General features: G+C 49.7%; 1 protein-coding gene across 1 annotated transcript; it reads right to left on the reverse strand.

The window, feature by feature from the left end:
• Window positions 1-1,974: 1,974 nt before the first annotated feature.
• Bpifb4 (BPI fold containing family B member 4) lies at window positions 1,975-27,550 on the reverse strand. Its single transcript, XM_057781813.1, has 16 exons — window positions 27,445-27,550; window positions 26,673-26,735; window positions 25,616-26,129; window positions 24,620-24,724; window positions 23,825-23,968; window positions 21,505-21,568; window positions 21,100-21,160; window positions 20,181-20,272; window positions 18,491-18,694; window positions 16,585-16,638; window positions 14,158-14,328; window positions 12,348-12,415; window positions 10,525-10,567; window positions 8,570-8,633; window positions 4,524-4,600; window positions 1,975-1,998 (listed from the first exon to the last, which is right to left on the reverse strand). The coding sequence occupies exons 1-16, from the start codon at window positions 27,548-27,550 to the stop codon at window positions 1,975-1,977; spliced, it is 1,854 nt and encodes a 617-aa protein (XP_057637796.1).
• Window positions 27,551-27,824: the final 274 nt, after the last annotated feature.

Consider the following 27,824-nt stretch of genomic DNA (forward strand, 5'->3'; position numbering starts at 1 on the left):
TTTGTATATCGGAACTGTGTGACTTCTTTGTTTAAACAGAAGTCCGTAACTAAGACTTTGTCTAAGACACTCTGGGTTTCTCAGGAGTATTTGGTAAGATATGGGTCTCTGGGCTCTTGAAGTTAGATCGAGTGCATTTTTCTCTTTGAGATGGTCATAAGCCTCCAGGAACCAAAGGAAGACTGCTGGAGTTTTAATCTGAAATGTCTTCCCCGACATGCTTATGTTATGTCCAGGTGGTGGCGCTGCTTGGGGACGCTCTGGAGCTTTTAGCAGGCAAGCCTTCGCTGGTGGAAACAGGACACTGGATATAAGCTCTCCAAAGGTCTAGACTAGCTCTGGTGCCAGATCCAGCTTCTGCTTCCTGCATCAGCTTCTGCTTTTCTGCATCATGCCAACGTTCCCACCAGCACGGACTCCAGGCACTATGCCTTCCCACCATTCGGTAATGAAATTGAGCCAAGAAAATCCCTTCTCCCTTATGGTATTTCTGTTAGGTGTGCTCTTACAGGAATGGGAGAAGCACCTAATACAGTTAGTTCAGCTTCTAATAGCTTCTAATCCTGCTTTAGGATTCACCAGCTCTAGGGTGAGGTGGGCAGTGGTTAAGCCAGAGGATTTGGTTTGGATTCCCTGCATCCACAAAGCAAAGAACAACCCTCTGTAACTCCAGTTCCAGGAAATCCAGTGCCCTCTTCTGGCCTCTGTAGGTACTGCACAAACGTACACAGGTATACATGCAGGCAAAACAGCCACACACATAAAACAAAGGAATCTTCAAATGAATGTGCCAACTCTGATTCTAACCAGAGCGAATATAGATTGAGTACCTACTATGTGCCAGCCTCGGCACTAAGCCCCTTAGAAAACATAATTTTATTTAGTATCCTCACATCCATCATGCATTTGAGAAAACTGAGTTTCAGAAAGGCTGAGAACTTTACCAAGTGTCAGAGGTATGATTGGAGTCCTCTTTTTAATTAATATTTTTATTAATTCTTTGAGTATAATTATTTTCATATGTCTATATAATGCATTTTTAGCTAAGGACCTTTTATTTTTTATTTAAAGTATTCTTCTCATGTTTTGTTTTATATGTATGGGTATTTAGTTGCAGCCATGACTGAACCACCTGTGAATGCCCACAGAGGCCAGAAGACGTGTTGAATCTTGTGGGCCTGAAGTCACAGACAGTTATTAGTTGTTGTATGGGTGCTGGAAACTGAGCCTAAATCCTCAGGAAGACAGCCAATACTCTTAGCTGCTGAGTTATAACTCTCTAGCCCCTATTTTTAATTGAAAAGTATGTATATGTGTTTATGTGTGTCAGGGCATATGCACACATGTGCAGTTGCCCGTGGGGGCCAAGAGAGGGTGAAGGAGTCAGATATTTTTGGAGTTGGAGTCCAAGGTGGATATGAGCTAGTCAGAATTGGCCCTGAAGTCTGACTTCAGGTCCTCTGCAAAAGCAGTATGCACTCCTAACCCATGAGCAGCAATGAGGAAGCTGAGACAAGGAATGAGCCACGGTGAGTGCAGAAAGAAGGCACTAAAAGCTGAATCCAAGGCTCCATCCTCGCTCCCAACCCCAGCCCCACTCCTCTGCAGGGTCCTCAGTGTGTTGTCTTCCAGGCAGACAAAGCTCCACTGCCGATATCCAAAGCACACTCAAGGAGGAAAGGAAGCTCTAGACCCCAGAAGGCCCCTTCATGGAGACACCCCAACTGCAGGGAAAGTAAAATATTTTATTGAAAGCACAAGATCTCAGTGCCCAGGCTGTCCTGAGCAGGGCATTGTTGACCAATGGGCAGCAGCTGGATCCTTTCCCGGGATGAGGGCAGGAGGGGACCAAGGTGGGAGAGTAGGGAGGGGACCCGTGGTGAAGACTGAAGGGACTTGGGAGCAGGATGCTGTCCAAGCCAATCCTCTCTGGAGCTGGTTCTGAAGTCTTCTCGCAGTATCTGCCTCTGTCTCTCATGTGCTCAGCACCAGAAGGTCCTTTGGGGCAGAAGAGACAACCCTGTGAGGAGCAGGTGGCACTGGCTGCAGCTTTGACCACTCGCTTGCCACTTTATGGGGTGAACAGAGTCGAGCAGCCTGGGGAAAACCTTTCTGGACCATTATTATCTTGACCTGAACAGAGGATCTTGGGCAAGGTGAGGGACTCTTCTTTTTGTCCCTCATCTTTTTCAACCAAATCATAGAAGTGGGCCAATGCCTGTCTATAGCCTTCCCAAATGCAGTAGACATAACTTAAGGATGTTATACAACAAAATAAATAGTGCATAGATTGGAACCCTAACAAAATGTCCAATATGAGTCTGCCATAATACAAATAGTTGAGTTACTACATAAATATTAGAGTTGAGGGACAGCTCTTTCTTACATAAGAATTCTGATTAATAAGTATAAAGGGAATTACAATGCAGAAAGTTGAAACTGGCAAACCCATGGCGATAACTATTGCTGACAGGAGCCAAAGTGAAGGGGGGGTGCAATGGGAAGCCAGATTTGTGGGCATCTGTGAGTTCCCCTACAATGTGTGAGAGTCACAGTTCCCCCACAAGGTGTGTGTGCCTGCCAGAGTGTCAGAAGGTGGCTTCACACTGGAGAAGCCTGGCAGGAACCAGGTAGTAACAACCAGGGAGACTGTCTAGGAGAAGCTCAGTGGACACACGGTGCCCTGGAAGGTGACAGTGGGAGAGAAAACCCCCGCCCCATCACAAGGCCATGTCAGCTCCGTCTAAGCTGAGGGGCCCTCCCCACAAACAGAAAATGTCACAGTCGTGAAGCCAAGGAAGTGTGGGGCTCCGTGAGATAGCAGGACTCAAAGGAGACAGGACAACACAATACAGTTTGAGACATCCCAGAGCAGACCCTGAGCAGGACAGAGGACATGCAGGGGAGCTGATGGAGCCGTGCACTGGTGCTCCCTGCTTGATTTTGGCTGGCAAGCTTGAGTTATATAAGATGCTAACACAAGAGGAAGCTGGGGAAATAGCATACTGGAATGATCTAGTCTTGCTGTTTTTTTTAAATTTTCCTGTAAATCTGAAATGCTATCAAAACAAAAAGAAAAACAAATGCTTAGATTTATATAAAAATGATGAGAAAAAACACTGCAAAATGGCTGCAAGGCCAGGCCCAGAGCCAACCTTATCTCCAAACTTTCCAGATGCGTGTTTACACTTCCTTACAGAACTGTGATAGTTCCTAATTACTCTGCATAAATTCAAATTATATAGTTTGATTTAGAGATCAACACAATTCCCTTACTGGGATTTGAAGGGGAAATAAAGCACAAGTCATTATTAATATAAAGTAGTAAGTATTTTGATGGAAATTATCATGCGTGATTGTTTAGGCAGGAAAAACTTATTCCTACTCTTTCAAAAAGGCCTGGGTGTAGGGGCAGCCCCACGGAGGGGCAGTGTGCGGGATCACCACATGTTATTATCTGCAAACCCCAGCAGTAAGTGGTCTGCCCACCTTTACCAGTGCCACCACTGTCTAGGTCCAAACGTCAGCTGGAGATTTTACCGAAACCATGCTATGGTACATGGGCCATCTGCTCAGCAAATCCATGTCAGTCCTGTTCCTGTGTCCCAGCCCCTTGCTTACAAACGCCATACTGTTCATGTGATGTCATGCCATTTCTCCCTCACACACCGGCGAGATGGGAACTGCTGCTCCCCATTGATTGACAGATTTAGATAGCATCAGTCCTCCCGCAGCATGATACTGGGGGCAGACAGATCCAGAAGGCCTACCACATTCCGAGGGCTGTGCAAATCCTAATTTTATTCTAAAAGTAGCCTGATAGCTACTGACTCCGAGTAGAAGCGTGAAGGTCAGAGAAGCTGCGTAACCTGCCAAAGGCCACCCAGGTAGAGGTGGGCAGAGGTCCTGAGTCTTTGAGCCCAGTGCCCTCTGGATCAGAGCCATGACTGAGGTAGAAATTCTAGTAAGCTCAGAATGAACGAATCTGGCGGGGTGACTTCTGAATGCCCACCTGAGTGGTACACGGGTTGAACCTGGCCTACACTTCCCACAGGTGGCCTGCTGAACACACCTGTCTTTTATAATGGAAACAAAGACCCTGAATTTGAACTTCCAGGAACCTGTTGTCTGTGCCGTTAGTCAATTACTTCTTGAGTGTGGCTCTCTACGAGGCTGGGGTAGCCAGGTTGGAACTAGGACTGTGGGCACTTGTTTCCTGCCTCCTCTAGTGTGTGGGCGCTTGTTTCCCACCTCCTCTAGTGTGTGGGCCCACAGTAGGTGTTCAGTGAACTCTGCCACGCTTCAGTTTGGCACACCTGCCACTGCTTAGAGCCTCGGCTTTCCCAGCAAGAAAAGGGGAAGCCGCAGGCACCAAGTTTTCCGCTTTGTACCTTGGTCCCTCACTCTGGTACTGGGTTTCAAAAGGGAAAACTCGAGATGCCCCCATGCACACATGCACACACACACTTCCTCTCAAAGTTGATGGCAGGAGCTGAAAGGGAAAGCCCTTCCTCTCTCCTTACCTCCAATACGTCAATGTCAGCATTGCTGAAGTCAATGTTGAGGATTTTGGGCAGAGGGACTCCAGAACCCAGGACAGCTGTAAAGGGGGTGGGGGAGAGTCAGGTCAGGTCAGGGGTCGTTCATGTGGCCCAGAGGTGGCAGCCTGGCCAAAAGCAACCAGCATTTGCAAGACCACAGCTGTCTTTTTGGCCTCTCAGGCTTTGTCCTTGAGGTTCCTGCCCAGAAGAAGCCCAGGCTGGCCTTAGGCTTGCTATGTGAAGGGGAGGATGACTTGAGCTCTTGCTCCTCCTGCCTCCGTCTCCAAATGCTGGAATTATAGGCATGCACAGCCATGGCCAGTTTACGGTGCTGGGGACTGAACCCAGGACTTCGTGCATACTAGGAAAGCACTTTACCAACTGAGTCACGTCCCCAGTCCCCTCCATGATGAGTTCTGGGCCTCCCCTGAGACTATTCACACATCTTATTATATACAGTGCTTCCTTGACCTTAGGCCAGCAACTAGGCAGCTGCGGTTTCTGCCCCACTCCTAATTTCTGCCACCAGAGAAACTAGAGCACATTCGTTCTCCTTATCTGAACTTCACACTTACCCATGTCAGTGCCTTAGGGACTGTGTCCCTAGAATCAGAGAACAGGAGGACTAGCTGCTGAGTGGAGAATCAGAATGATGCACGTGGTTCCCCAACATGCGAGTCGCCATGGGGTTTTGTTTGGTTTAAGATGTCAGAAGCAAAAAAGAAGGAAGAGCGTGGGATGGCTCAGCCTGGAGAGGGGCTTGCTGCATAAACCTGCTGATGTGAGCTCAATTCCCAGAACCCGTATAAGGGAAGCAGAGAACCAACTCCACACAGTTGTCGCCGTACATGCACTGTTGCACAATACGTCCCCACATATATTGTGTAAATAATAATAATAATAATAATAATAATAATAATAATAATAAATGGAACTTTAAAAACAAAATCAGAGGTTATATAGATTTGTCAATTAATGTACTAAAAAGAAGAAAGGAAAAGAGGAAGGTGAAAGAAAGGGTAGGTGGAGTTTGTGATTAACTGAAATTGACCTTCTTGAGCTCAATAAAATTTGGAGCTGGGGATGCTTGGGGCCTGCCCTACAGGGTTATCTATTCGGTTTCCCAGTCTCCCTTAGCCATAGAACCCTTTTCTTAAGGTGCTATCGTTTCATGGGCCTCCGTACTTTGGGAATCATAAATCTAGTCAAATCTCTCACTTTTAAAGAGGATAGATGATTACATTTGGAATTTCTAAGCCAAAAGGATTTTCTTCAAGGATATGTGGTAGTTTGAAAGAAAATGCTCCCCAAAGGGAGTGGCAGTATTAGGAGGTGTGACCTTGTTAGAGAAAGTGTGGTCTCATGGGAGAAAGAGTGTCACTGTGGAGTTAGGCTTTGAGGTCTCATATAAGCCCAATGTATCTTTTAGATAGATCACTTCCTAATGTCTACAAGATGTAGGACTCTCAGCTACAGCTACAGGACCATGTCTGCCTGCATTCTGCCATATCCCAACCTTGATGACAATGGACTAAACCTCTGAACTGTAATCAAGTCACCCCCAATTAAATATCTCCCTTTATAAAAGTTGCTGTGGTCATAGTGTCTCTTCACATCAATAGAAACTCTAGCTAAGACAGAAGTTGGCACCAGGGACTAGAGTATTGTGATAGGTTTGACCATGTTTTTGTTTAGAAGAATTTGGACCTTTGTGCTTTGGCTTAGAAAAGGATGGAATGCTTTAAGCACTGATTAATGACCCATACTAGTAGGAGCATGGAAGAGAGAGGTGATAAGTGTTATTTGAACTGTTGAAACCTTATTCAAGAGGTTTCAAAGGAGAAGAATATTAATATGTGGTATAGAGATCATTCTTGTGATATTTTGGTGAAGAATGAGACTGCATTTTGCCCTTGTCCTAAGAGTCTGCCTGAGACTAAAGTAAAGAGATCTAGATTAATTCTGTTGGCAGAGGAAATCTCAAAACAGCCTATTATAGACTCTGTTGTGTGGCTATTAGTGACGACTCTAATGAAGATTTATAATGAAAAGGAGTAAACTGGGCAAATAAAAATACAAAATGGACAGATTGAGAAAAGAGGCACCAGGAAGTGGAAAGAGCTAAATCCTGTGTTCAAGGAGATAAAAGGATTAAGAAATGGAACAAAGGGAATCATGGCTTCAGGGCAAGACCCTACCAACTAAATTTCGAACTTGTGAAAAGGAATTAAAGACAAGCTAGAGCCAGATGTGGTGGAGCACACCTTTAATCCCAGCACTCAGAAAGAGGTTGGCAGATTTCTGAGTTTGAGGCTAGCCTGGTCTACAGTGCAAGTTCAAGGACAGTCAAGCTTGGGCAGTGAAGGAAAACCAAAAACTGATGAAGACGTAATTAAATGGGAAAGCCGGATCCCAGTCCCAGCAAGCAGCAGAACTTTGTAACTTCGTTCATGTGGCTCTAGAGTGAAGGATAGAAGGAAGGGGCTATGGAATGCACCTCCACAACTCAGGAAAGTTACTGAGGCCAGGCCTGTGTCAGGGGTGTCCCTGAATGGAGGTCTAGAGTGGCCAATGAGTGAAGCTGTAAAGTTGAAGCCTGGATTGCCTTGGAGACCCCAAGAGGTTAGAAACACCGAAGCTGTGGAATACCTGCCAAGCTAAGTTGTTAAGAGGGAGTGGAACCAGCCAAAGAGAAAGAAGTATGTTGCAGTCAACAAAGCTGAAAGGAATTGAGGACATCAGTTACAGAGATGCAGAGTTTGCCCAGCTGGTTTTCAGTCTTGCTTTGGTCTGGTATTTCCTCACTATGCTCCCTGCATTTTGCAACAGCAATGTATATCATGTACCATTTGATGTTCAAAATATATGATCTGTTTTTTTTATTTTGATTTCATAGTTAAGAGATTATATGAATCTCAGACAAGACTTTGAACTTTGAACTTTTTAGCTTTGTTAGGACTATGATAGACTTTCAGGGCTTTTGAAGTTGAACTAAATGCATTTTGCATTATGATATTGTTACAAGCTTTTGGAGGCCAGGGAGCGGAATGTGGTAGTTTGAAATAAAATGACCTCCAAAGGGAGTGGTGCTATTATCCTTGCTAGAGGCAGTGCGTCACTGGAGGCTAGTTTTGAGATCTCATACACGCTCCAGATACTGCCCAGTGTTTTAGAGCACTTCCTGTTACCTGCAAGATGTAGGACTCTCAAGTGCCGCTTCAGCACCGTGTCTGCTACACTCTGCCGTGTCCCACCATGACAATAATAGACTGAACCTCTGAACTGTAAGCCAGCCCCAGTAAATTGTTTATCTTTATGAGTTGCCATGCTCATGGCATCTCTTCACAGCAATAGAAATTCTAACTAAGACAGATAACAAGCCAGGTAAAAGGTCTCTGGCTGTGCTCTGCCCAGCCCTGATACTTCCCTCTCTCCCTGCTAGATTTCTGGGGCACTTAAGGACTCAAGGGGGATCTTAAAGATGTAACAGTGAAGAGAAAGAATTTAGAAGGAAACACGAAATACTTGGAAGTTCGGATGACTCATCTCTGGGCAGGGCCTTCTAAAAGTTATTCTGTGATTCGTAAAATTTACACACACACAATTTTCATAAGGATCAACAAAAATAAAGCCAACAACCAAACAGGAAGCAGATGTGGGAGCTGGGGAACCATCCTGTTTCCTGTCAACAGAAATGTGGGCATTTGTTGCTTGCTATGTAAAGATAAATGTTGTAGTGGGTATGGTGGCATACGACTGTAATCCCAACATGTAAGCAGCTGAGGCAGGAGGATCACAAATTTGAGGCCAGCTTGGGTGAGATCCCGTCTCAAAAAAATCTAAAAATAATTCTTATTAACTTGCAAGCTTGAAGAGCATTTGCCTTCAGAGACTTAAATCACTCTGTTTTAATAAAGTCCTTGAAATGGCACAGTACAGTATAGTGTACACTCAATATATCTAGTAAGCCAGTAATCGCTAGGTCCCTGACCCACGTAACCCCAAGAGGCTTGAATGCCCCCTCTTACCATTCATCGCTGGCATAAAGGCTAGATCAAAGATCTTCTCAACCAGCATTTCCAAGATGAACACCTGTGGAAAAAGAGCTGAGTTCAGGCAGGACTGCAGTCGGCTCTGATGGACCCTAGAGGACCTGGGGGACCAAGAGTCCAACGTGAAGGCCTAGTTGCTGCTTGAGGGAACCCCAGAAGCCATAAATGACAGTTCCTCAGAGCCCTTGGCCCACCTGCTCACAGTACAGACAGAAAAGATGAGGATCAAGGCTGCTAAGAGGCAAGAGGCAAAGAAGGCGTGGCTCCTCCCCTTGGAGGCTGAGGATCCATAGCTAGCCTGCACACTTCAGCTCAGCCTCCAGGGGCCAGGGGGAAGGCTTTGTACCTCTCTGACCTTGAACTTCCTCAGCTATGCAGGGGCTCCACCTGCAAGGACCCGGGGATTATGAAGGGATCCTGTCACCTGCCTGGCCTTCAGCCCTTAATCACAAAGTCAGGCCTCTGCGTCCATGAACCCTTGCTTCTGGACTCAGTCAATGTGCTTCAGAATATTGTAAAACAGAATTCCATTTATTCTGAGGCAGGAAGATTGCCTGAGTTCAAGGTAAGCCTGGGCTAGCAAGATAAGACTGTCTCAAGAACAACAAAAAGTGTTTTAATCTGCACTAGATGTGTTTGAGTTCTTTCTCCTCATCATGATTCTCAGAGCAATGCAAATAATAATTAGTCATGTCACATGATCTAGAACAGATGGAAAATACATGAAAGGAATGCCTGGCCACATATAAACAAAACGCTACACTGTTTACTCACAGGGCATGAGCATCCTGGGGACCCTGGAGCTAATGCTGATGCTGAGGGGCAGCTACACAGCAGCCCTTGACGGCTCTAGGCTTTGGTTCCCTGTCTGCACACAGGAGTGGCTGAACCCTACTACGTCATTGAAACCCAGAGCAAGTGATGGATACAAACACGGGGCTCTGCACAGGCTGTGTGCAGCCACTCCTGCATGGCTCTGCTACCTGTGACAAGTCACACAAGTCACTGAGTTTGCAATCCTTCTTTGAAAAGCAGGGTTTACTAACTGCCAAAGTCACAAGAATGTGGCCAGGACTAAACGAGGAAAGCTATTAAAGCAGGAACTTGATTTGAGCCGCCAGTGTGGTGTGCCTGGGGACTCATGCATTTCTACTGTGCTCATGGGATGTGGTGCTCCTCCCCACTGGAGTCCGGAGACGTCTGTTCTAGCTGGAGCTGTGAAGTGCGGGAGTTTCTCAGTCTAAAATTGAGCTGGTAACATTGACGTCACTGGTGTTGGAGACAGTTGGAGAAGCTCAAAAGCAAGTGACAGGAGAAAAGATCTGCCTTTCTCAACATGTGCAGAAATCTCACCCAAGCCTAACCAAACCAGTTCATTTGTAAGAGGGGAACGGAGATGAAGGGGGGAAGGAGGGCACTCCCTTAAGAAGCCTCATGTGGGGACCCAGGAGTGAACAAAAGCAGTGGCAATCAGTCCTGATTCTGAACCCCCTCATGGACCCTGAAAGGCAGCTAGCTCTCCAGGACCCGAGATTTAGAAGAGAAACAAATCTAAACCTATTTCTTTTTTTTTTGTAGGAGAAAATGGAGGCTCGGCACAAGTGGGCAATGCTCACAGTTGCACCTGGGTCAGTGGCCCACAAATTCCAAGAGGAGAAAGCCCCCCAAGCACCTGGCTTCCCTGGGTCCTCCTTGTTCTGAAGAAAAATGACTTGGGTACAGCCCAGGGTGTCAGCTAAAATGTGCAGAGCCATTGGCAGCAAACAGGATCTGTGAGCTCACACCCCGCCCCTTGCTCCATCCATCCTCAATGAGAAGGGTGACAGCAGCAATGCCAGGCCCCCATGATTCACAACCATGCTGGGCTCCACGAGGCTCGGAGGCATGGTCCCCTCAGAAGAGTCTTCTGATGCCTAAACCCTAACACTTACATCAAAGTTGCCCACGTTTGAAGTTCTGAGGTTGAGGCTGGTCCTGCAGTAAGAGAAAGTGACTCATCAAGAGGGGTCGATATCACGACTGGGAAACCCACAGACACAGTTGACCCAAACTTGCGGGAGCTCAGGGTCTCTACACCAACAGCTGGGGAGCCTGTGTGGGACCTAACCAGGCCCTCTGCATGTGGGTGACAGTTTTGTAACCTGGTCTGTGGGGCCGCTGGCAGTGGAACCAGGACCTATCTGTAGTGCTTGAGCTGGCTTTTTAAAGCCCATTCCGTATGGTGAGACGCCGTGGCTTGGAGGCTTGGAGGCTTGGTCCTGCCTCAGCTGAACGTGCCAGGCTTTGTTGATGCCCCGTGAGGGGCCTTACCCTTTCTGAGGAGTGGATGGGGATGGGTTAGAGGGAGAAGAGATGGAGGAGGGAAGGGAGGGGAACTTTGGTTGGTATGCAAAATGAATAGAATAAAATTAAATTAAATTTAAAAAAAAGAAAGTGCTCATTAAAAGCAATAATGGCCCAGGACTCATAATCAACAGTCAGAAGCCTCTGGCAGCATCCACAGACGACTCATCCTGGTGGGACGGATTACAGGAATTCTCTTTCCTATACTGAGCACTAAGAATCTTTCAGACCCCAGACTAACAGAGGTAAGCCTGAAACTACAGCTTTGCCATACACCAGCTGTGCAATCTTAGGAACTTCCCCTCTCTGAGCCTCAGTCTCCTCATCTGTAAAGGGGATCCTGCAGGACTAAAGGGGGATGTGTAGCCAGCGCCCTGTGTGGACACTGGCTACCTCTGCCTCACAGTAGCCTCCTGGCTGGACATCCTAAGTTCATGCCCAGCCCCCCCTCCCCTGCACCACCCAAATGTCCTGACATTGCACACTGTCCATGTCACCTTCCCCACTGCGAAGCCCAGCTCTCTTCCCCAGAAGTCCCTGCTCTCCCCATGATTGCTCTTCTCACCAGATCTGGCTGGTCAGCCCCTGGACCATCCTGGGTGGCCTACAGCACCACCTGTGAGTGTCCTCCATCGCTGGGCTACATAAACACTGATCATCAGAAGGAAAACTCTCCCTAACCTAAGTGTCTACTGAGAGTCCAAAATAGGGACTCATTCTTCTTGAAATGGCGGTGACAGGAACCCTTATTTCTGCATAATTAGGTCAAGGTTAAACAGAGAAACTTCCAGAACCTTCCTCAGCGCCTTCACCAGAGGCACCCAATGGACGGCAGTCTTTTGTCATGAATCTTATGAAATAGAGACTATTGCCCCATCTTCAGATGGGAAGACTGAGGCTCAGAGAAGTCATCTGGCTGACATCACACAGTCAGTCAGTGATCACATCCGGATCTAAATGGTACTACTGAACTCTAGACACAGGGCTCAGCATTCAGGACAGCGGGCACCTGGACCTGCACTGGCTCCTAGCTCCACTGTGTGTGGCATTGAGTTAGCACATCCACCTCTCTGAACCTTAGTTTCTCACCTCTGAAACAGGAGAATGATGGCCCTGATGTCATGGGCCTTTAGGAAGGCGACAACATGTGGATAAAGGACCAAGAGCACCTTATTGTCCCCAGCACTGCGCTGAGCCCTGATGCGCTTCTTGGCTCGGCAGGTTCCCTGGCTCTGTTCCTGGCACTGACCCTCAGCGGTCTCAGCAGACAGGCTGTGGTCAGCTCTGCAGGCCCTCACAGTCACACAGCAGACTCCACCCCTGCCTGGCGACCCTGCGTGAACCACTTCCAGCAGTCTCTGTCAGGAGACATGCTCTGAGGAGCAGAAGTCATGCACGCAGACCCTCTTACTTGTCCAGCTTCGTATCAATCATGAGCTTGTCCCCTTCCACGGAAAATGAGGCCAGGAGGTCTGTGTCCTGGAGGGAGAGGAGGAGAACAAACACCACTGTGGTCATGCAGACTGCTGCAGGCTGGATGCTCACAGTGTACAGCGCCCACGGGCATGCCATTCACCTGAGTATGGTACGTCACTCCTCTGCCAAGTGTACCCCAAAACCCATGGCTCGCATTCAGGAGTCAACCAACACCCAGTACTGTTTCCACTTACATCTCTATACTGGCAGAGTGAACATTTCTCAGAGACATGCCCAAGACTGGCACTATGCTGACAAAGGCCCCCAACATCCCTGCCGAAGGAACTTACTGGGCGTGAGCCACAGAGGACGCAATTGGGCAGCATCCATGCCAATCATAACTGCCCGGCCCCTTAAGAGAGGCATGAAATGTCCAGACTCCTCCCCTTCTTCAAGAAAAAGCAGTCATAGGAAAACTTCTCATTGCCCCACCGAAGCCTTCCTCCAATAAACAAAATAAAACAGGCTTATGAAAATTAAAGTCTGCCTCCAACAAACTGAGGGAGTAGAATTGTTAAGACAGTGGTGGAGGACAGCTAGGGCCCCGGTGACAGAGGCAGGGGTCTAAGCTGGCACAGGAAGCCATCCTGAGGAAACGCTGTCTGTGCCAAGGACTGAAGGGTGTGTAGTATTTGAGCAGATGAAAAAGGGTACGAGAGTCATTTGGGCTATAGGGAGGGCAAGAGCAAAGGCCCTGAGGCAGGAAAGAGGGAAGCATTATATAAGAGAAAACAGGGTAATAAGGAGGTGAGAAGATTCTGAGGCTGAGGTGGAATAATCTGGGCCGAACTGGGCCAGACTGTGTGAGCCCAGGAAGCCAGGGCTACAATCTCACTGGTGTGTCACTGTGGCAAAGTGCTTAGCCAGCTCACATGGTGGCAGGGAGCACACACGCTCCCACTTCCACCTCTCATCGGGTGGCGCCCAGATAGGACATCCCCCATCCCCACTCCTTCCACAGTGGCTTGTCATACTTCAGCTAAAGCAACCATTTTCCAACCTAGAAGTATCTCATTGGTCCCCAACCCCGGGAGCGACAGGCACTGTGAAGACACAGCAGATGGGACCAGAGCCCTGAATGTCTGCCTGAAGCCCCCCTCCTCCGGAGGGAGTGGTCCTTAGCGTGCATCCCTTTGGAAATGTTTCCTCAGTGTTACTATGTGCTGGGCCTGGGTCAGGCTCTGGGGAATCTGACAGTGAACGGGATCGGTCTCTGCCCAGCAATAAACTCTCAAGTTGATTTTGCTACATCAGGTTAAGACTTCAAGCCTGGGAGACACAGTGTGGGAGGGTTGTATTTCAGGTGAGCGATATGGGAACAGGGGGTCTTGCTTTAGATGAGGAGTGTGAGAGGAACCTCTGCGAAGATGGTAATTGAACAGAAACCTACTGTAAGCAAGGGTGTGAGCCATGCAGACACCGAGGGACAGGCCAAGCAAAGGCCCTGTAGTTAACTGTGCTTGACTTTTCTGAAAGGCATTGAGGAGCTGAAATGTGACCAAGAGGAGACCTTGCAGGACTTTAGGAGATTGCTTTCCTTCAGAGGACTGAGGGAAGCAGGGGAGAAGGGTGTTTTTCATTTTTAAGACTCCTTGAGAAGTCTTCTATAGTGTGCAAGGTGACCGTGTTCACAAGAATTTCTCATAATTTGGCTGACATTCGTGGGGACTGTGAGGATGTGAAGAAGACAGGGCCTGAGGAGACCTTGTCGCTCTGTCTTTAGAGCTTCACCCTCAGGCACATACCACATCGATGAGGCAGATGGTGGTCTCTACATCGTTGGGCTGGGACACTACAACCTCCGAGGTGGCAAACACCTTCACCAGTGCCTTGTCCTTCTGCAGCGTCACAGACGGGGGATTGGGCACCTGGATCCTGATGGTGAGTGGACGGGACTCAGGGTACTGCTGGAACACCTGTGGGCGGCACCAGATGTGTGCACAGGGTCACCAGAAGTGGGTTTTTGTCAGCCAACTTTCAAACAGAATGGGCAGGGGTGAGGGCAGGTTCCCCGTCACAGGAGGCCCACACACTCCAGGAAAAGACATAGACCCACTGTGGAGTGGGGAAGAGACTGCCGGCCCTCTCTGATCCCCTCACATGTGACCACCATACAAACTACATGTGACCACCATACAAACTACATGTGACCACCATACAAACTACATGTGACAAGATGGACAGATCAATGCCAGACACATAGAGATGCTTGGGAAATGGCTTAGAGTCAAGTGGGGTTTCCTGAAGCCTTGGGCCAGGTACAAAGTGACAGTCAAAATTTCATTAATTCAATCACTCAAACTCTGGGGCACTTTTTACTTCTGGACTAGAGGAGAACACAGCATATGGTCTGTGGCCAACTGGGGGGCACAGCACCCTTTGCACCCTTCCAGGAAGGGAGCCCCAGGCCATCTCAAGGCAGAGTTCACCAGGAAGAACTGGCTGGGTCCCCTGAGTGCCCCGGTGAGGGTGCTTGGGCCTGTTTCTGCAGTTCAGATTCCCAGCACTAACCTGCTGAAAAGATGGGTTTATCACAGTTACTAAACACCTGATCAATTCCATGTAAAACTCTTTCCTAAATATGGAAATCAGGCACCAGACACTACTCAAACCCTTGGTGGCTTTCAGAGGGAGTGGGGAGCATTGTTTCTCAAACAGAAATTGCCCATGGCTGGGATTGAGGGTGATTCAGCCTAAGAAGACAGGTCTTGGTCTTGACACAAGTGTGCCGATATTCTTCTGTGGGAACTCTTGGTCAATGAACAAATTCAGTATGTTCAGCTATTTAACTCACCCTGAGAACTTACCCTCAATGGGGTGAGCATCAATAGTCAGGCATTCGGCCAGCTGACTTTTCACAGAGATTTTCAGGATCATTGCCCCCAAACAGGCAGTGTCTCTAAGAGATTAGCAATACCTCCTTCAGAGAGACCCCAAGGCAGTTGGAACTGTGTCTCCAGATAAACAGGGCTCCAGGAGGCCACCAGAGCCCGGGTCAAGCTCTCTCTGTGGCTCCAGCCATGTGCCACTTTGTCTAGCCTCAACTCGGTGACCACCTTGAGCCATGTAAAGCTCTGTGTCCTTGGTCTGATCTCTCTGTGCCTGTTGTGCATCTGAGAACAGGGTCTGTCTCCCAGTGAAAGAGGAGATTCCAGGACAATCTCATGAGCTGTCCAGAGCAGCGAGCACACGAAGTGTTCCAGTATCCAAGGTCCCTGGTGGACTAAGAAGGATGTGTCTGCTATTCAAATGCCAACCACACGAGGGCGGTAGCGATCACTTGCTGAGCTTTGTTCCCAATCTGTCTCTGAGCTATAATGGGGCATATGGAAAGAGATGGGGTAAAGTACAGAGGACTGTAAATGAGTACCCTCCGCCCTGTGTGGCACTTCCTACCCCTAGGGTTCTTTGATGCCAGAGAACAGGCCAAGAACTAGGGTTGGGAATCGAGAGACTTTTGTTCTGCCTTTACATGGCCACTTGAAAGAGAATCTGTAAAGGATTAGCAAGAACAGCTGTTAACATCTGTCTGCCAAATGCCCACTCTGGGCCTTTGTTTCCAGATGAGAAAACAGAGGCCTGGACAGGTGAGGTCAATGGTGGTGGGGATCCACCTGGGACATGCTGAGTCATGCCCAGCTCTAGACACCTGCCAACTCCCTTTTCAGCTGTCATGTGCCTGTGTGTGCCCTCACTGGATTCCCCCCTAGACAACCTGGACAAATGCTAAGACTGTGTCCAAGGTCACACAGAGGGAGATCACTTGCCTGGTATATGCAAGGCCCTGAGTTCAAATTCCAATCTCACATTGTCACCCAGCCAAGGAGTGGCCAAGCCAGGAGACTATGCAGGCTGGTCCACCACCAGGGGTCAGGATCTGTCATCCTCACCCTCCTTGTACCCCCTCACCAGGATCTGGCTTCCACACCTACCCCGCCCGAACTCCAGGGAACCAGGTTAGAACCCTGCCTGAATGCAGAGACAAGGCTGTCCCCCATTTCATGGTCATCACTGTCTGCAGAGGGCTCTGGCCGTGACTTCTGTTGTCTCTTACCCAAAGGGTGCCACTTAAAACTTTAGAGCACTAACTACATGCTATATAGTGACATGCGGCATTCCCCTAAGGTCATAAGGCAAGCTAGAGAAAGGACATCTTAGGATCGCTCACTTACCTTGGGAATCAAGGCCCCCAGTGTGGATGTGGTGAGTGGAGGGAGGTCTTCAAACTGTGGGACAAGGACAAGGTCATGTGAGTCCTGAGGTGATGGGGACAGGTAGGTGCTTAGGTTCCAGTACATATAAAACAGACAGATCCCCTAGGAAGCCGCACCCCCCAAGAGTACACTCCAGACCAGCCATTGTGTAGCCCACATCGCAGTTGTGTGGCTAAATGGATGGGAGCAGCCACTTAGGCTTTCTGTCTACAAATATGGCTTGATGTGTTCAAGGCAAGCCCAAATCTTTCTTCTCTGGTGGAATGCTTTAGGAAATCTTGGCCAAGTCCATGTGCGCCACCTAGTGTCTGCTTGACCTCTCTGCTATTTCCTTCTTGTCTCCTCCATGTCTACTCGTTTCATAGTCAGATGCCAATGAAATGCAGTGCCTCCAGAGAGAGAGACAGACAGACAGACAGAGACGGACAGAGACAGACAGAGAGACAGAGACAGAGAGAGAGAGAGAGAGAGAGGGAGGGAGGGAGGGAGGGAGGGAGGGAGGGAGGGAGAGAGAGAGAGAGAGAGAGAGAGAGAGAGAGAGAGAGAGAGAGAGGCACTGTCTGGGCAGAGTACCAGTCACACTTAAACACTTAAAACTGCAAGTGCTACCTACACTGGACCTAACTGGGCACTTTCTTCAGCAGAATTACATATTTTCATGATTTGGGTATTTTTTTTTTTTTTTGGAAAATACCTCATTTTTAGGAGAAGCAGGATGGATGCATATATTGATAGAATGGATAGGTGTCTAGGTGGAAGATAGATAGATGATAGATAGATAGATAGATAGATAGATAGATAGATAGATAGATAGACAGAAGATAGATGGATGATAGATAGATAGATAGATAGATAGATAGATAGATAGATAGATAATGGATAGTGTTTGATGGAATAGACAAGTGGCTAGGTGAATAATGGATGGATGAATGGATAGATAGATAGATAGATAGATAGATAGATAGATAGATAGATAGATAGATCAATAGATAGATAATGGATGGGGGATTCATAGATGGGTGGGTAGGTGGATGGGTGGATGAATGGATAGACAGAGAGACAATGGGTGGGTGCCTGGGTGGATAATAGAGAATGGGTGGACTGGCTGAAGGACAGATGTCGGGATGGGTGGAGGGCGAGTACATGGATAAATGGTGAATGGAGGGGTAGATGGACAGATGAGTGGGTGGTGAGTGGATGGGAAGGTCATGAAGAAGGTATCTGGAGGGATGGATATGAATCGCATTTGACAAAATAAGATCTAGGAAATAGGTGAGGCACATGTGAGCATGACTACATTATTCTGCAGCCGTTCTGGAGGTGGGAAATCTCTTAAAGGGGTTGGGGGATTGACTCCTGAGCACTACTCCAGGGTATTAGTGTTTTGTTTTCATGCTTCTTTTGATTGCTGGTGCATGCATGTTGGTCAACTGAAAGAATTATAAGTATTCATATTAAGGTGCTCATATGTGAATATTCTTTGCCTTTCAAAAAGTAGTGAAATAAACCACATCAAACAGAGAGCTACTGCCTCCTCCTGGAACCAGAAGCATATTACTGTGGTGCCTGTGAGGCTCAAGAGAGGCTCTGGTAGACAGATAATGCCTGGGTGGATGGGCAGATAAAGGATGGATGGGTGGATGGATAGGTAAGTGGATGGATGGATGAGTGGGTGGGTGGATGGATAGAGGGGTGGATGGATGGATGGATGGATGGATGGATGGATGGATAGATGGATGGATGGGTAGATAGATGGATGGGTGGGTGGATCACCATCTTTGGAGACCCTGGAGTACAGGGTAAATGACCACAGGCTAGGAAGGACCCCAAACCAGCCACTCAGTGCCCTGCTGGGTTGACTCACCATGCCATCAGTGATGTCAATGTCCAGCGCGCCTTGCTTCTGCAGCATGGTCAGCACAGAGCCCAGGAAATTAGCCGAGATGGCCAGCTGGGAGTTGGTGTTGTCACCCATGGGGGGAAGTTCTGGCATCTGTGACCTGGGCAACACAGCTGGTCTCCCCAGGGGGTAGTCAATGAGGTCGCCTCCTGCCTCCCCAACTAAAGTCTGAGGAGCACAGAAAGGGGGAGGGAAGAAGAGGAGGCTGCAGTCTGGAAGAGGGTTCTGGGCAGGTTCTTCCCGACTGCACCCATGATTCTGAGCTACTCTTATGGACAGCCCTTCGTCTGCTTAAAAGGGAAGGGGGTCATGGCAGCTCTTGCTTTATGATCAGTTACTTCTACAGTTATTACAGACAGTCATGCACACACCCACATGCATGGGCACACATGAACGCACACACACACTGTGGGACAGAACCCGTGTCTCGGTCCATCACAGTAAGTCAATATGTGCATGCATCTGTACCTGCGCCATCCACACTGGCCCACCCATCCCCAAAGATGATGCCCTGTGCAGTGTTCCAGGTCTTCTCTGGACTCAGAGCCAGCTACTCTGCCCTCACCTTCCTTCTGCACCTCAGCCACCAGGGCCAGCACTGGGCCAGCCACCCTCCCACCTCTTTGCCACCCCCACCTTTCCCCACTCATTTCTTGCCACCCAGCAGGATTTAGCTCAAGGGCGGCCTCCTCTTAGAAGCCCTCACTGACCTTGCTAACGCATCCTAGTCTCTGTTTTAGGCACTGTCATGGTGCTGGGCCTGTAATTGCCAGCTTGCTTAAAGGATTCTCATGGCTTCTCCTACATAGACCAGAAATTCTTTAAAGAGAGGCTCTGTCCTAGTCCCTGCTGTGCCTTCAACACAGGACCCAGGCCTGGCAGCATGCCTCTCCAATGGGCCTGTGTGTCTGTGTACATGATGCAATGCAACCACGTGACATGGTTTGCATCTCTGTGCTGAAGGCTCAGGGGAGCATCATGTCCACATGATCCAGGCTTGGCCTGCCTACAAAGGGACCCATGCACAGTGAGTAACAGACCCATGCAGTGCTGGAGGAGTTGCTCAAAGATCCAATCTCCCAAATTCACTTTCAGTGAAGTCAGGTTCCCCAAGTCGTCACTGACCACCATGGGAGTGTTTGTTCTATATACAGAAAACAGCAAACGCTGCCAACCAGAACTTTTGAAAAATCATTAGGAGCAGAATGTTAGCTACATACTATCATGCTAATGGCCAGTTGTTTATCCAGCAGACCCAGATTCCAGCAGCTGCAGACACCAGCAGCTGGGTGCCTAGGTTCAGAACCCAGGCATGCAGTCACTACTGTGTGACATTGGGCAAGTGGAGCCACCTCTCTGTGCCAGTAAACAAGTCTCGCACTGTGGTTCCTATGAGACTGAGCTCATCAGCAGGAAGTGCTCACTGGGATGTGCCTGACTCCCAGGAAATACTGAAGAGTGTGTGAGGATGCTTCCCACCTCTGCCCTAGGTCTCTAGTCCACAAAGGATCCTGCTCAGATGTTGCTTACAGCATGCATAAATGCCTCGTGTGTGTCTGTGTGTGTGTGTGTCTGTGTGTCTGTGTGTGTCCCCATCCAGCCCATAGTAAGCCACACTCAACTTCAGGGAGAAAGTTTGCAGCCCATCACTTACATTGAGATCCAACTCAAGGAATTCCCCGGTCACCAGCGGGAGGCTGGAGAAGGTGTATTGCACACTTCCAAGTATCCCCAGAGGCACCAGAGCTGCGGGCAAAGGAGAAGGTCAGGTTTTGGTCCTCCTCTCCACCAGACAGTCACACCTCCAATGCCCCCACACCTATGGATGTGGTATGGGGATGGGGTATGGACCAAACAAAGCCCCGTGCTTCAAGGCAGAACCAGCTCTGTTCCAAGCCCAGCTCTGACTCTTCCTTACTGTGTGACCTCAGGCAGGTCACTGCTCTTCTCTGGAACTTACTCTCTCCTTTGTAAAGTGTGTTCAAGGTCACCTTTTAGATTTGTGGCAGGGTTGGGGGAGAAATCCCAGTGTGGATGAGCCCTGTGAGCTGTGAAATGCAGTGAACCAGGGCACGCCTACGACTACAGTGTGCTGCTTGGTCGGATCCCCATTCCCTGACTGCTAGCAATAAACCTTTTGTCTCCTGTGCTTCCTTTCCTCATCTCAGAAAATCATCCTCAAACTGCCTGGGGTCCAGGGGACATGGGCTCCCCAGCAGAGAGGGCTCCACTGTGTGACTGCGGGAATTCAGCACTGAAGCATTGTGGGTGCTGCCGTGTGGATTATGCACTTCCTGTGTGCACAGCCATACAGGACTGGCTTGCTTTCAGGAACGATCTCCAGGAAATTCAGGACTAGAGGTAGCATTGAAACCTGGTCCTCGGGACGGGTTCAGTGTCCGTATTGATGACTTTGAGAGAATGAGGAATCTTTCCAATGCCATAGCTGTCAGGACAGGGCCAGGCTTCTATCCAGATCCTAAGCAGCGCATGGCAACAACAACAGCCAGCATGGAAGGCCTTTTGAAACTGCTGGGGCTTACAGGGACTGCCCACAAAGAGGGAATACTTACAATCTACAAGACCCAGTTGGTCATTGACAAGACCCAGGACCACGTCTACGATGGGACAAAGCTATGGAGAGAGACATAAGGGAGCTCAGGAGGTACGAAGCTGGGGAGGAACATTTGCCCCAGCATGGTGGTAGAGACAGATTGACTGTTGTCTGTGGGCCCTGTCCTCACCACAGCCCAGGGTAGAGGGATCTCTCTTTATTCCCATCTTTAAGATGGGAAACAAATTTAGGGAGGTGTTGAGCTCTGTCACACAACAAGACAGCACCCCAGCTGGGGTCCAGAGCCATGGGTGCTCAGACTGAACCTCCCATCTCATCACACAACTGTCCCAACCCACATAGATGAGCCATTCCATCCCACTGGGCCACCTGTCTGACCCTAGAGACACAAGCCCTCTCTTACCAGGTCAGGGAGGACGTTGGCCAGCACTCGGTTTACTAAGTTGTCCACCAGGTTGGGGAGAAGCCTACAGAGGGAGAGGCAGGATGAGGACAAACTCATAGGCATGGAGGGTTCTGGGCTGTCCATCCACACCAGTGTCTAACTCCATCTCTGAGCACTGAGAGTCCCTGGACCCTGGACAGAGGCACTGGACAGAGGGCTCTCCCTAGGCCTGCCCACATAGGCCAACAGCAAACTTACTTCCTTCTCTGCCTCCCCTTTCCTTTCTCTCTTTCTCCACCCCTTCCACTCTCTCTTCTTTAACCTCTCTTCTATTTCTCCTCATTCCTTCCCTCCCTTCTTCCTTCTCTCCCTTTTCCTTCCTTCCTTATCTCATTCCTTCCTTCCTTCCACAAACCAAGATGCCAGGGTTCTGTCTTGACAGAGAGTCTGGAACATCCCAGATCCCTAGCTGCCTAGACCTTCCCTCTAACTCCTGTGGTCTTCTGTAGAGCTAAAGGCTTGTCATCTTCCCAGGGGACAAATGAATTTACTACTTTATCTAAGCTCACAGCATGGCATCTAGGACATTCCATGTGCTCAAAAAACATTTGTGGATGGGACAGAACCCTAGCAATAAAAATAATCACACACTCAAAGACAGGTAAGTGGAGCTGAAAAGGTTGGGTGGTGAGAGCCATTTAATGGATCAGGAAGGAGGTCAGAGAACTGACCAGAGTGGGTTCTCAACACTCCTGAATCCCAGCTGGTGAAGGACAGACGGGTTACACACATAGATGGTGCACGGTAGTCAGGCAGACACAGGTGGACTTGCTCCTTAACATCATTCCTGTTCAGTCCTCACACTGACCCTGGGCCCCTCCCCAACAAAGAACCAACTGCCACTTCTCTGCTAGGCGGTGGAGAAACATCCTAGGGAAACACCAGCTTAGACTCCTCCCCAAGGCTTGCTGTGCACCTTGGTCCTCGTTGTAGATGGATTCACCTGGCTTTCCTGAGGTCACTAGAAATATACACAGGGGCACACACAGGTGCACACGTACTGGTGTGTTGGAGACAGTGTGTCACTGATATAGCGATAAACAGACAGGCAGACAGACAGATAGACATAGATATATAGAGATACCTATCCCATTATGAGAAGTGATGAGCTATATTTGGCCTCCCGTAAAACAACATCTATAGACAGCATTTCATGTCACAGAAACAGATGGACAAAATAGGGAATGGGCAAATGAATGACAGCTCATCTCGGAGCAGCAGGCAGCCTAAGACGTCAGACAAGGGCGCTTTAGTGTTTGAGCGCAGCAAAGTCACCCAGGTGAATAAAGGGAAGGCGTGAAGAGCAACGGGTTTTAGAGCAGGCACCTTCTTGCATGGAGAAGTGGGGGAGAGCCACACTGGTGTCTGCCTGAGGTAACTCAAGGAAGCTGGGGGGCACTCAATGAGTGGCCGTGCCAGCTCTAACTGCACTTCTGTCATTTAGCATTCTGAATGATGTGGATGTAACATCTGAGAAGATCTGTACTGTGAACCCTGGAGCCTTGTTTGTCCTGTGCCCATCCATCCTAAAGCACGAGGGGAAAAGCTACATGATCAGCGGTTTGCAATTCTGATTGTTCAGTGAGTCTTTCACTCCTAGAGTCCACAGGAGATGAGGCCTGGGGCAAGGAACCCAAGGATTAGTGAACAAGAGAGAAAACAGGGAATAGGGACACTAAGGACCGAGGGTGTAAACAGAGAGTCATTCTGCTCTAAACTATCAGGAGTGTGCCCTCATCCAAGGTCTCTTAGGTCTGGGGACAACGTGCTGACCAACGCAAGATGCCTGACAGCTCTCTAGACAGGAGAGGGGTTTGGTCACTTTGTAGAGAAGATGAAAAAATATCTCACATATGCCCTCGATCTGGAGTACATTGACTATAACCTGATGAGCATTTTCTCCAGGGGTTGGGGCACTCAAGGAAACATAAACCCTCTTGGATACTTTCCTAAACTGACAAGTCAGATTCTTTACCACCTGCTTATACTCATTATCTCAGTTCCCGAAGACAGAGTTTACCCCATTTCACAGACTGAGAATCCAGAGCTCAGGACCAGCAGAGCTGTTCAGGGTCACACAGCAGCAATGGAACTGAGATTTGAATCTGAGCAGGTCTCTCCTGGGCTTCAAAGCACAGCCCTTGAATTGCCACTGAGCAGGTGCCAGCCAGTGTAAATGGCTCAGTAGGAGTGACCTCTGTGTGGGGCCACCATATTTCCTGGTATGGGTGACTGTAGTGCCCTGCACCCCTGCCCTGTGCCTCTCCATCACACTCACCCCCGAAGCAGTTTGACTTTGATGCCCCCCAGGAGGGTGTCGCAGCGCTCAATGACCAGCCGCGGGTAGCCTGTGCGGTCCATGGTCAGCCGAACTTTGGCTGTGATGTTTACCTCCACCGCAATATCCAGGAAGCCAATGAGGCTGGAAGAGACCAAGGGACCAAAGAGGCCATGAGCCACTCTTGCCACTAGGAGTCTTGGCATTCTGCAGGCCTGTCAGGAACCTGTCACCTCAGGTTTTAGCACTGTTTCTTTCTGAAATTGTGTCTAAGAGACCCAGACAAGTGCTACCCTACCACCTCAAGGCAGTGTGATAAATCTCCCTTGACCTCAGCCAATGAGAATTTTAAAGTCTGGGAATAGGACTTGGTACAAACTCTGGTTTGTAAGGTAACCATCCTGACTTTGTAGACGGGACCTCACCCCATGAGGAAATGACGCTATGCTAAGGTCCACCCTCCAAGGTCTGTATAGTAGGTGTCTAGGAAGGCACTCTGACTGCAGACAACCAGAAAAGGAGTGGTTTTGATCCCTGGGCAAGTGAACTTAAGAAGACTCAATGACATTAGGAGGATTGTCTAAGTTTTGGAACCCAAGCTATTCCCTACCTCCAGCCTCCAAGACCCTAAACACCACCCTGGACTGCCTTTCCTGCTGAAGGGACTGAAGGCCGACTTGGAGATCAGTCACTTGTGTCCTCCCTCCCTGTCCCTCCCACCATACATGATGATGAGAAGAGGCAGCTTGCCCCGGGTCCCGTGTCAGGGACCCCTTCTGAGCCAGGAGCACGCACCTCTTTCCGTTGATGGCCACGCGGGTATACAAGCTCAGGTAGACACCCACACCAGGCAGGAGCCGCACAGACACCCGGGGAAGGGTAAGCTCCACAATTCGTAGCCTGCGGGCAATCAAAGAGGTGAGCTAGCGACTGTTGCCATCCACTGCCTCAGAGCACCCTCCCTCACTGCTCCTCCTCTGCTCCCCATACTCGGTCCTCCTACCACAGGGATGCCTGAGATCCATGGGCAGAATATAAAGAAGTTCAAAGCAGGAAACGCCATGGCCCAACATCCCACTCCCAGGGGCATCTGCTTGCACATCTGTGCCTTTCACTTCCTTAGAATCTTTTGTGAAGACACTGCTCCCTGCCAGATCCTTCCTGCACACTCCCCAGACTCCAGCCAGGGTCCACAGGCATGAAGCCACCTGCCCTGAGCCCCAAGCTAGTGAGTCCCTCATTCTGCACACTCTTCCTCCCCAGCAGCTCCTGCCAGCCCTTGCAACTGTGTGAAGGGCCTTTCTTCAAGCCCACACACCTCCCTGGACAGCAAGCTCCCTGGGACTTTGTGCCTGTTTTCAGGTCAAAGTGTCCCTCACATCCTAAGAGCTCAGTCTATTTGTTGAGTTAAACATCTATGGCAGGGAAACTGGCCATGGCTGGAATCATAAGACATAATTATAAGCAAGAACTCTAATGTACTTCATTATGAGATTAGAGCATATGGTGTACTATATATGTCACACCGTTTTAAGTCCTTGGCTTTTTCTTTTCTTTATAAATTGAGTTATTTGACCATTCTACAGACCAGTAAATTGTGAATCAGAAAGGTGAAAAGAATGACCTAATGTCACACACAAATAAAAGAGAAATTGCCGGGTCTAGGCTTCTAGCCTCTTTCATGTGGACCCTGCAAACTGTAACTGGGACCTGCCAAGATCTCCTCCGATAGCCTCAGTGCATGGTCACTGTTTGTGGCTAGCAGTCAGTAGGCAGAGCTCCCTTCCTTACCCAGTGATGCCTTGAACAGTGCTCAAGATGCCTCCTTCACCCAGCACACCAAGCACACCGCCTCCTCCGAGAAGTCCTCCGTCTCCAAGGAGACCACCTCCTCCAAGCAAGCCACCTTGGCCTGCCAGAATGCCTTCATTCGCCAGGAAGCCTCCGCTGCCCAGCAGGCCTCCAGGACCAAGTGCCCCAGTGGCCACCCCGGCTGGGATCTCTCCAGGTCGCAGCTCGCGCCGGTGGAGCCGGCCCACCACGGATGTGTCTGCTGCAGACCTGTACCGCCCAGAGTTCCGGTGGTAGGCATAGTCTGCATGGCGGTAGTCCTCATGGCGCAGGTCCCTGAGGTTCCCATCAGGCTCCAGGATCTCCCCATAGCGGTATTTGCCCCCCAACTGAGCGGTGTTGTCGTTCTTCTCAATGTGCCCATATTTGTAATTACCACCAAGCTGTCTGCCATTGGTGTATATGGGGGGGGGCTCTCGAACATGGAAGTCGTTGTAGGGGACACCACCAACACCTCGGGGAAATTCAGCTCGTCTGTAGTCATCATAGTGGTGCCGACCACCACCCAAAAGGCCACCACTGCCCCCCAGCAAACCCCCACCTCTGCTCCCTCCACCGCCCAACAGCCCTCCGCCACCACCTAGCAGCCCCCCACCATGGCTACCACCACCACCACCCAACAACCCTCCACCACCACCTAGCAGCCCCCCACCATGGCTACCACTACCACCACCTAGCAGTCCCCCACCATGGCTACTACCACCACCCAACAACCCTCCACCACCACCCAGCAGCCCCCCACCATGGCTACTACCACCACCCAGCAGCCCCCCACCACTGCTACCACCACCCAGAAGCCCCCCACTACCACCCAGCAGCCCCCCACCACTGCTACTACTGCCACCTAATAGGCCTCCACCCAAGAGGTCACCACCACCTCCTCCACTCCCACCACCAAGCAGGCCCCCCAAGAGACCTCCTCCCCCACCACTGCTCCCTCCACTTCCACCAAGCAGCCCACCCAGGAAGGGCCCACCACCATCACCACGGGCTTTACCCAAGGGCACCTCCCTCAGGGCGGAGCGGAAGGCATCGCTCGTCTGTATTGTGCCTGAGATGGCTGTGGAGAAACACAGGGGTCAGCCCCGGGACTCCTCTTCCCAGTCCCCAAACACCACCTCAGAGCATCATTCTATTGTGGGGTCTCATCCATCCTCCCCCCCCCCCCGTTAAAAAAAAAAAAGCAGCAACAGATCAAGAAGACAGAGCAGCACCTAGTGAGCTCATGTCCTGTCTTACCGCTGTCCCTCTAACTAGGTTCCCACATCATTAGGCCAAACCTTGTATCCTCACTGGGGCCCTGGGCAGAGACTGGGCCATAGCAGGTCCTCATTTCTCAGGGCACAGAGTAAGGATTTGAGATTCGGAGGCACCTGTACCTGAATTTCTGTGCCCTGGGGACTACACAGGTCTCCAGAAGTCATCCCATTAGCGCTCCACACACCAGTCCTCAGAGGTGAGGATAGTTCCACCCACTTTCCAGATGAGGAAACCGAGACTCGGGTTGTATAAACAGGGTTTGAAACCCAGGAAGGCTGGCTCTGGGGCCCAAGTTCTTAACCTCTGCTCTCTACTGCCTTGAGAGGATGAGCTAGTGCCCAGAAAGTCGCATCCAAGAGAAAAGGGAAACTCCAGTCCAAAGGGAAGAGGCCACCCAGTCACTAACCACGGAGTCTGCTAGCGTGGAGAGAGTACCCAGGTACTGGAGAGCTGGCTCGCCTCCCCTGCTCCTCCCATCCACTCATGACCCCCGTTGGGATTGGACTCACCCTTGCTCAGTACATCTTTTGTAACTCTGAGGACTGTGTTTGTGTCTTGAGGTGTGCCACACACAGCTGCCACAGCCAGAGCAGCCACACACCACGCGGTCCACATATTCATGATGCTCTCCTGCTGAAACAGCGTGTGTCAGCACTGTGACTGTCCTCCCATCCATCCCTTTATCCACCCACCCATTCATCCATCTGTCCATCCACCCACCCAGTAATCCATCTGCCTACCCACCCACCCACCCATCTATCCTACCCATTCGTCCATCCATTGATTTCTTATCCATCCATCTACCCATCCACTCACACATCCATCCTTTCTTCTCCATCATCCATCTGTCCTCCTTGTCTTTATCCACTCAGTTCTGGTCAGCAGGCAA

The sequence above is a fragment of the Chionomys nivalis genome, chromosome 9 (genome assembly GCF_950005125.1).
Source record: "Chionomys nivalis chromosome 9, mChiNiv1.1, whole genome shotgun sequence".
Classification (NCBI taxonomy): Eukaryota; Metazoa; Chordata; class Mammalia; order Rodentia; family Cricetidae; genus Chionomys; species Chionomys nivalis.

What these genes read in the sequence shown, in the direction of transcription:
- Bpifb4 (XM_057781813.1), bottom strand. Translation starts at nt 27,550, where the DNA reads ATGTGGACCGCGTGGTGTGTGGCTGCTCTGGCTGTGGCAGCTGTGTGT. An exon ending in AAAGTCAAACTGCTTCGGGG is followed by an intron (nt 21,569 to 23,824) that starts GTGAGTGTGATG and finishes CTCCCTCTGTAG; the next exon opens with GCTTCTCCCCAACCTGGTGG. An exon ending in CCAACTGGGTCTTGTAGATT is followed by an intron (nt 20,273 to 21,099) that starts GTAAGTATTCCC and finishes CTTTGCCCGCAG; the next exon opens with CTCTGGTGCCTCTGGGGATA.